This window comes from Notothenia coriiceps, unplaced genomic scaffold (genome assembly GCF_000735185.1).
Source record: "Notothenia coriiceps isolate Sejong01 unplaced genomic scaffold, NC01 NC01_scaffold00030216, whole genome shotgun sequence".
NCBI lineage: Eukaryota > Metazoa > Chordata > Actinopteri > Perciformes > Nototheniidae > Notothenia > Notothenia coriiceps.
The window spans coordinates 130,970-141,462 of NW_011362917.1; the positions used below are offsets into that span (position 1 = coordinate 130,970).

At 40.2% G+C, this 10,493-nt stretch overlaps 1 protein-coding gene across 1 annotated transcript in view; it reads left to right on the top strand.

Moving 5' to 3' along the window:
* Positions 1-9,552, top strand: part of LOC104959420 (uncharacterized) — a 23,187-nt gene extending 13,635 nt beyond the window's left edge. The window contains exons 2-4 of the mRNA XM_010787311.1: positions 5,308-5,463; positions 9,100-9,342; positions 9,464-9,552. Of these exons, the coding sequence (XP_010785613.1) occupies positions 5,308-5,463; positions 9,100-9,342; positions 9,464-9,552 (488 nt within the window). The remainder of the gene's footprint in view (positions 1-5,307; positions 5,464-9,099; positions 9,343-9,463) is intronic.
* Positions 9,553-10,493: the final 941 nt, after the last annotated feature.

A 10,493-nucleotide genomic window follows, 5' to 3' on the forward strand; every position in this document is an offset into this window, starting at 1 on the left:
CTGAACAACAAAGTGGTCAAAAAATGTTTTATTCATTTATTGGAAACATTTTCATGATCGCTTTTTTCGTTTATCCATTTTAAGAATGGCGTTTATCTTTTTTGAGAATGAGTTCTTATTTTATTTAATGTATTTGCATCTACAACAGATGATACAAATGTTTGTGTCAGTAAATGTGTACTAACAGAGGCGGAGGTGTTTGTGAAAATAACGGGGACAGAGCTGGCTGCTGTCAGACGAACAGCTGTGCACAGCGTCATCACAAACGGACGTCGCTTCACGTGACGCTCGGGAGGAAAGGACGTCCCATTGCTCTTAAAACTAATTTCCCTGTTTCTCGTGGTTTCTTTGCGTCTCTCCATGCTTCCCTGGTGGGAGGGACTAAACGCAGGGAAACGACGCTAATGAGGGACGCAAGGATTTCATTGAACCAAAGTGAGATGCAGCCTCATTCTTTAATTACTGCCAGAGCCCATACCTTGTTCCTGTTCACTTCCTGTTTGTCTTCTTCTGCTGTTCCCAGCAGAAGTTGAATTAACCGTACTTCTTGCTGCGGATTGATTTGATTGCACTAAGTCCCTTGATCCTCCTTAGCAACAGTCTGCTCTCCTTAGCAGCGATCTGTTAGCAACAATTAACAAACTCTAAAATGTCCAATATGACCAATCAGAATGGAGTATTCAAATAAGCTGTGTCACAATTTAGGTGAGTGTGTTTCGGTAGATAGAAAATATGTTTCGTCCGCTTCAAGCACCACTACTCAAGTGCCATCGATCTCCGTCATCTTTAAAAGAATACTGACAGCTATAAGATTGATATATCCAAATCTCAGAAACTACAATAATCTTGATTCCTAAACAGCACCACAGGTTAGAGGGCAATTATAATGTTTTTGTATTTTCCGGTAAACTGTCCCTTTAAGTAAATTATTTTAGCTCAAAATAATCCCGTCAACCTTCTCCCTCATCACGTATGGAAGGCCAGCTTTTCACCGGTTCACTGTGTAGCCTGCATTAAACGAAAGAGGTCGACAGTGAGAGACTCCTCACCATGCCGCCCGCTGCTCGTCAAACCCCGCACCGTCTCTGCCACCGTCGTTAAAGCTCCAAAGTTAATGAGAGAGAAAGGTTAGCAAGGAGGAATATCACCTTGACAACCCTCTGCACTCATTTATGTCCCTCCATCTGTCTCCTCTATTTTACTCTTTTTTTTATTTTTCTTCCCAGGCAGACAGGGCTGAGATCCAACAGGTTTTATATGTCTCCTGCTCTACCTTTCCACCTCTCTTTCTCTTTTTTCCCTCCTACTCTCTGTCCCCCAGTCAGTCAGAAAATGAGGTTGTTAGTGTGCAGTTTCTGTCTCGTGTGCATCCAAAGAGAGAGACACTACATTTACATTACATTTAGCTGACGCTTTTATCCAAAGTGATTTACAGTAAGTACATTCGATCAAGAAGATACAAACTTGAAGAAAACAGAATCATATAAGTACATCAGGTTTAGATAAGCCAGTCCTTTATTAGTATATAAGTGCTCTGTTAGCAATTCTTTGTTAGTAATTCTATCGCTCGAAGTGGAGTCGAAAGAGATGGTGGAGACAGATGGATAGACAGACTATACAGAGAGAGAGAAGAGATACACTCATCTCTATGAATAAAAGTGTTCACCTTGTGCTTCGCTGGCTATAGCCAACCCAGTCTCACCGCATTTCGTGTTATAGTTACGACATTTAATCTATTGATTCGTGTTCACCAACATGATTTTCCCCTTTTTTTTTCGTGTCACACAGAACGATTTTAAAAGCAATGTATTTCTATTGGTAGTATGTTTCGTGCCTGCAGCACGTCTTTTTGTCCGTTCGGGTCTTGGAAGACTTCATTTGTTATTCTTATCGAAATAACACACTGTTATTTACTCACCAATAACACACAATTATCCTTGTTTTTATTTATTTGTTTTATTCCATCATCTCTGGCTTTTTTGGCGTCCGTCAGGAACTGAATTTCAAAATAAAAATAACAGGAAACAGACGTAGGCCTATAAGGGACATTTTTCAGTTCCTGACGGACGCCAAAAAAGCCAGAGATGATGGAATAAAACAANATCTATCTATATATCCACCCATCAATCCATCTATCTGTCTATTCATCCATCTACACGTATCTATATATCTATCTATCTATCCATCCATCCATCCATCCATCTATCTATTCATCCATCTACAGTATCTATCTATCTATCTATCTATCTATCTATCTATCTATCCATCAATCATGTATCTATCTATTTGTAAATCAAGCTACCTAGTTAGCTAGCTTACTTTAGCTACCTGTCTAACTTAGACAGGTAGCTAAAGTAAGCTAGCTAACTAGGTAGCTTGATTTACAAATAGATAGATACATGATTGATGGATAGATAGATAGATAGATAGATAGATNTCCATCTACACGTATCTATATATCTATCTATCCATCCATCCATCCATCCATCCATCTATCTATTCATCCATCTACAGTATCTATATATCTATCTATCTATCCATCCATCCATCCATCCATCTGTCTATTCATCCATCTACAGTATCTATCTATCTATATATCTATCCATCCATCTATCTATCTATATATCTATCTGTCTATCTATCCATCCATCCATATATCTATCTATCTATCTATCCATCTATCCATCTATCCATCCATCAATCCATCTATCTATCTATCTGTCTATCTATCCATCCATCCATATATCTATCTATCCATCCATCCANGGGAGTTAAATAATAATTCCAATTTAAATTACATGAGCCACCAATTAAAGCTAGCTGGATAGCTAACATTCGCTAGCAAGCTTGTTAGACAGGTAGCTAAAGTAAGCTAGCTAACTAGGTAGCTTGATTTACAAATAGATAGATACATGATTGATAGATAGATAGATAGATAGATACTGTGTAGATGGATGAATAGATGGATGGATGGATTGATGGGTGGATAGATGGATAGATAGATGGATGGATAGATATATAGATAGATGAATAGATAGATAGATGGATGGATGGATAGATATATAGATACTGTAGATGGATGAATAGACAGATAGATGGATTGATGGGTGGATAGATAGATAGATGATAGATAGATAGATATATGGATGGATGGATAGATAGATAGATGGATGGATAGATAGATAGATAGATAGATAGATGGATTGATGGATGGATAGATGGATAGATGGATGGATAGATATATAGATAGATAGATGAATAGATAGATATATGGATGGATGGATGGATAGATAGATAGATAGATGATGGATGGATAGATAGGTAGATAGGTAGATAGATAGAGATAGATTGATAGATAGATAGATTGATAGATAGATAGATAGATAGATAGATCAATGATAGATAGATAGATAGGTAATGTTTGCTAGCTAAATAGCTAACGGTTGCTAGCTAAGGAGCAGTGACATTTTAATTGAGTTTGGTCTCTAGGTTAACTTGTTTTTATAAATGTCAACACTGAGGACCTTTGTCTACCCTTTTGGCAGTGATAGTTATTATAAGCTGTTGACATGAGCTTTAGTATGCAGTCCAGCACAAACATAGATGAAAAAACAAGCAGAAAGACCGACTTATATTGATAGCTCTATCTGCATTTCTGACTCATTTTGTATTTTCAACCCTCTGTGAATTTAGAAGCCAGCTGTCTCACACACTCCTCCTCTTCCTCTTTTCATTTGCAGCTGATTTAGACTAGTTAGTAGATTATTCATGCAGCCAATAGTAATAATTGATTGGCTAACCACTGGAGAGAAAGAAGAAAAAACTGTAGTAATTGCTCTGCAGCTGTCAGGATTGGCTGAAGCGGTTATTGGTTTGGTGCAGATGCTGCCGCTGAATGAACAAAAATGGATTATTGTATCAAATGTAATTTACCAAATTTGCTTGGATTCATTGATATATTTCTAATCACAAAAAGGCTAATGGATGGAGGAAGCTCGTCACAGCCATGGATTATTCTCTATTCATTGTTTCTCCTGTACAGTATATTGAATGGATGTGTTAGGACAAGGTTTTAATCATTTGTACCACTTGTAGTGATAGACTCCAAATATAAGCACTGCAAAATACAACCATGACCTAGTTTTACTTTTTAAATTGATCAACCATGAAAACGAATGACTGTATTCAGTAAATCACCCAGCAGCTTTGTATTTTGTGTATCGATTCGTCACACAAAAAACCTTATTCCATGCATTTGATCTACACAAAATCACTCACTGTTGGAGTGTGATAGCAAATCAAATGCATTGCTATTTCCATTTGGGAGCGATATGTCCTACTGATATCAGCGTGAAGTTGTACGATCTCTCCTCGGTTCTCATTTAAACGGTTTCCAGATTTTTCAAATGTCGTGTAGAGCATGTAATGAGCAATATAGGTAGAGTGAAGAGATGTGTTCAAAACAGTGTCAGAAGGGATAAAATAGTACTCTAAAAATACCAAAGTTCTCAGACATTTAAGGCAATCTAGTGTGCATGCCACCTGTTACTCCAGCAACTTTTCAACTTTGAGCTTTCTCATTTGATCTCTCTTGTTATTTTTCCTTAAATACATTCTACTAATAAATTATGAGGCTGTGCCCTCTCTAAACTTTCTTGTAAAGATATGTCTTGTTTGTTTTTAAGTTGCTGCTATTGTGCATCCACGCAACTGTTGTTTAGCAACTGTATGGCTGCCATGTTTACACCAGGGGGGACCTAATCACGCTAAGGCCGGCTAGCATGATGGTCTGAGAAACGGCAATCCCCACTGAAATCTGAAGAAGGACACAGAGGTTGCAGGGTAAACCGAAGAGACGAAGGAGGAGAGCTGGGTGCTGTGTCTCCCCCATTTCATTATGGGCACCGTAAGATCACTGGCTACTAATGGACGAGCTAACCACTGTAGCTAGGAGCCTGGCTGAATATCTGGAGTGTAGTTCAATGAGCTTTACTGAAACATGGCTGCACCAGGATATATCTGACGAAAACATTTCCATCGATTTCTTCCTAACTGTTTGGGCTGACTTGCATTGCTTCACCATGAGCCTGGGTGTTCATCATGTCACTGTGGCTACAAGGACTTCTACTTTGCCTATATAAATATGTATTTGTTTGATTTTAATATGGTACAACTTTTTGGAAACCTAATAGTGTGATTCATTCATTTGAGTTATTGATTGATTGTATGGCTGTTCTGAGTATCTTTTCCCCCCCCATATCTTGTATTCAGTGTGCACCCTCTCAGAGTTTTCTCTCACTCTTTTAGGGTCAAAGGGTCATGGACCAAGCAGCCCCTACACTGAGGTAGACCTGGTTTCAAGAATGATGAAGAACAAGCTCGTACAGCCAACTGGAATTCAAAACCACTCAGCCATACCCACAAGGAGAGGAGAAATATCAGCAAACAAACTAGGAACATCTGGTAAGTGTGTGTGTGTGTGTGTGTGTGTGTGTGTGTGTGTGTGTGTGTGTGTGTGTGTGTGTGTGTGTATTGTCTGTGTGAACACTATCAAGCGCGCTGAGCTCCTCTTCCTGCTAACACACAAAACTCCATTTCACACACAATTAATACACCTCAATTCTTCATTTAGCCACTCTTTCTTGGCACTGAGTATGCGCGCAGGTTTCTTAAAGAGATTATACCGTATCACTCTCGAGCATGAACAGACACACATGCAAGACACACACACACACACACAGTATTGGGAGTTGGTCCAGGAATCTGTCCTCTCATCACTTCCCTCCCCTCGCTCACAACCCAGAAACACTGCAGCAATCTGTTTATGTACACACACACACACACACACACACACACACACACACACACACACACACACACACACTCCCCTCCCTCTTTCCCTCACACAACAACAACAACCATGTTTAAATACACCCAATTCAATCCATCACTCTGTTCTTTCTAAACTTCCAAGCAGTTTAGCCCTGGGATCTTCATACATTTTATTGCACTCACAACACATTTCTGATACTGCTGATAACCCAGATATATGTAGCTACCATGTGGCCAGAAGTATGTGGACAAACTACCCAAACATAGATGAGCGCAGCGCTGTGTCACTTCCTGGCGAAATGAGAGAGCCTTCCCCTTTCTGATGAAAACAAAGAATCAGCACGAAAAGGAAAAAAAGAGTCATCCTCTTTAAAAGTTGCTGTGTCATGTATTTAATGGCAAACAACCAAAACGATTTTAAGTAACTATTTTCTTTATTATTAAGTAGAAAAAAGGGCAGTACAATGTAATATCTGTGTCTTCTCTTCATCAACAAAGAGGACAGAAAACGTAATCAACGTGGTAATTCAATACGTCTGTGGGAAACACTTCACCACAGCTACATTATGATGCTAACGTGGCTAACGTCAAACAGTTGTAATGTTAAAAGTCAAAGTAGAGACTGCAGATGTTGCATTGAAATATAAATCAATGACATGCAAAGGAAATCCCAGTTTAAGTGCTAGCCTGTTAAGGACATCAATAATGTATTGCTTTTATTTCACCATATCGACAAAGATCAATGATCTCCAATGATATTGTGTAATTGTTTGCCTGAATGACCTTTGCCTTTGGGCTTCTTGTAGATAATAAGATGTACAGTATTCCGATTCTTATAATCAGATTGGTGAAGACCCCAGCATCTGGATTTACCATAAGTCAAATGACAGCAAATATTTTCACCCAAAATGGGCGGGGCAAGTACTCAGATGTGTTGCTCTCATGTATTGCAGATATGTGATATTTTAACATGTGATTCCAAAAACGATAATGTACCACATGTTCTGATAAACTGGTCAAAATGACATTAGTATGAAAAAAAAAAACCCACCAGACGTCACCAATTTCCCCCTTGGGATAAATAAAGGACTCTGATTGGCTCTAAATGTATTAAAAATGTTTATGTTTTATTCCTGTCCTTATTCATTTGTACTTTAACATCAAATACTTTAAGTCAAGTGAGCACCGTGGTGCATTTAAGTCTAGTTAAGTTGAATGCTTGGAAAGGTGGTCCACACTTGTGAAACCTCTCGAGCTCCAGAACCTTTTGAACATATGTAATTAAAGCATCAGAAGGACTCCTGGGTCTCCACAATTTTTTCAATATTTTTTAATTCCTCCAGGGAACCTTATCACAGACGTTTCGGCGAGTTTCCTCCTTCCTTCCCTGAGCCTCATTGTGCCGCCTTGTCAGAGCGCTGCTCCAGTGTGTGTCTGACAGCGCAGTGAGGAAGGCTGCTCGCAGGAACATCTGTGCTTCGGCTCCCGTGTGTCATTTATGAAAGTCTTGAAATAGCTTTGAGTTGCTGAGCATCTTTTTCTCTGAGTAGGGAACTCCTTTTCAAGTTACAATTACTAGCCTTCAAACTCAATTGCAAACAAATACAAGAGAAAATAAATATCAATAACATGTGTTTTACTAAAGTGTATAAGATAACAGAACTATGTCACCTTAGGAAAGAAGAAACCCAGATATTAAGGATCAAACATGTGTCCTCTGCTCAGAGATTTTATTTAAAGGAAAACCTGCCTTTCATTAATCATATTCAGGCAGTAGCCTATACACCAACAATGAAACACATGAGCACATATTACAGTTTAAAGAAGCAGAAATAAAATCTGAGCTGACAGAAAAAGCTCCGGTTTAGTTTAATACACACAGTTAAACTCACACACAGTTTTATGAACTTACACGTTTACCTACCGAATTAAAAAGAAGAAAGTGAAAACCACAAAGCAGATTCAGGCTGGAGACATGTAAATTCAAATTTGAAGAGGCTATGTCACTATGTAACACTCGCATTTCTATTGGCTAGCGCTCCAACACATTGTACGATTGAAAGGCGTTAATACAGAGAGATTTAAGTCTCACTCTCACTTTACCCTGATAACATATAAATCAGGCAAAGCGTTTATCAGAACCCAACATCGAGAGCTATCTCCTTTGAGATGGATGTACATTGAGTCTACAGGTATGTGCGAGTGCACACGTGTAAGCAGCGCTGTCCTGCATGGATCATTGCTCCCATGCTGCTTGGTTTGACAGCGCCGCTGCTCGTGAAGCCCTAAGTGGAGGTTCTGTGTCTTCTGAAGACAGAGCCAGGGACTGGGAGAGGGAGGGAGGGGGCGGAGCTAAGGAGACAATGGAAGATTGAAAGAATAAAAGAGTTAACACTGGAGCTGAAGCTGGTTAGACAGCACACAGCATGAGGAATCAGTGTGCCACACACACACACGCACGCACGCACGCACGCACGCACGCACGCACGCACACACACACACACACACACACACCATCATAGCTTCTCAATGGGGGCCTCGATGTAATTTACAGTGAGCAGGTGGAGATGGATGTTCAATCTGATTCAATTTGATGTGGCTCGCAGTGGAGTGGGATGAGACACCACTCATTCCACTGACTGCTGTGAGAGTCTCCGTCTCTCACCCTCTTCTCACCCAGTCTCGAGCCGCTCCTCTCCTTGCTCTTACTTTCTCCTGTCTTCCTCCCATCTCTTTCCGGAACTCTGTACCTCTGTGTGTCCTCAGAAACATTGCTGCCATCTATCTTACTGTGCATTGATACAACAATCAATTACAGCCCGATATCAAAAAGTGCACATTTCTCTAAGGGAGTTTCACAGTGTGTACAGCCAGGCTTGGGGAGTAATGGAATACATCTAAGGGCATTAGGAATCAGGATACCACATTTAAAAAGGTAACTGTTTCCCCTTACAGTTACCAGATACTGGGACACTTTTTTAAATTGTGTTTTTAACTTTTTGTATATTGTGATACTAAGATGAAGTTACTGTAACTAGTAATTGTAAGGGAATACATTTTTAAAGTAACCCTTAAAGCCCTGTGTGCAGCATACTCAGACCCTTGCAGAAAAACCTTCAAATGTATGGGACAAAAAGGAGGAAGGAACTTTTTGGAAATCAATAGAGCTGGATTCCTCTCCCAGGACGACCACACATGCAATATATGTTGCGTGTGTAGTTAAATAAGATAATACATGTATGCTTTCTTTCTTTCTTTCTTGTTCAGGGTTTTCACTGTCTGGCAAGTCCACACCAATGCAGTCTCCAAGCCCTCTCTCTGCCGGCTTGTCTCGTCCTGCATCGGGCTCAGGAATAGGTCCAGCGTTGCGTCCGTTATCCCAGGCAGCCCAAGAGATCATGGACATCTGTAGTGTGGACCAGATGGGCTGCGAGGACCCCGACCTGGACGCTGACACCACTGCACATACACTCCACGATCTGGAGCAGGAACTCAGGCTCATGGCAAATGGTACAGACACACCATGCATTCACAAGTCATGTATGCATACACACCTTATTTTTCTGGCTTCCTTTGATTATGAAAAGACTCTGTATAAAAGTAAGGCGTTAACATTGAAACCTTCCTTCAGCTCCAGGAGCAGAGCAGCAGGCTGTGGTGTTTGGTACGAGAGACAGAGATAGTCCAAATCAACATGGAAATCATCGTTTCACACAGTGAGTAACATGCACACACTAACAGAGCCCAGTGGTGAGAAGTAACTAAGAACATTTAGCCAAGTACCACACTTAAGTACCGTTTTGACATACCTTACTTGAGTATTTCCATTGTATGCTACTTTGTAATTCTACTGCACTACGTTATAGGCAAATATTACATATATATAAAAGTCAACAAATGTGATTCAAGACATTTAAAACCAATCGAGGCCTTGTTTTTAGATACATCAATATTTTTTTGCCGATCTAATTTCAAAAGATCGGCAGGAAAACTGTTTGATTAACGGAAAATTACTTTTACCAAAGACTGTATGATAAGGAGGAAGAAATTCAAAGAGATACCTGAACAGCTGTTTTGAGAGCCCTCTGTGTGGTGTGTGTGTTAATCCGGTTATTACACGTCTCAATGTGATATTCACACTGCTATGCTCAGCACAAGGCCTTGAGCGCAGATTATGCCCACCACACACACACACACACACACACACACACACACACTCACACTCACACTCACACACACACACACACACACACACACACACACACACACACTCACGCATTAAGCCGCACATTAAGACCTGATACCCAACATGCTGTCAGAGCTGAAGTTGTTCTGCTGGCTAACGATCCATTACAGACTCCACATATCCGACAGAGAGAGGGATTGATGGCGCACAAAAAAAGAGGGATTACCCCCCATCGTGACCATTGAAATGGTTGAGGAGTGTTGGGGAGTGCAGGAGGGAGAGAAAGCAACGGATTACATGCCGATCACTGTGAAAAGACACGAGCAGAGAAACAGGAAGTCTTAAAGCTACTCTCAGATCCTCTCAGAGTAAAAAGCACATTTTTCTTACAGGTTATCAAATTGTTATGGAGATTTTACACAGCAGGCACTACTTTAAAGTTCTAGAGGGTGGTGTATTAACTTTCTCAGGTTCG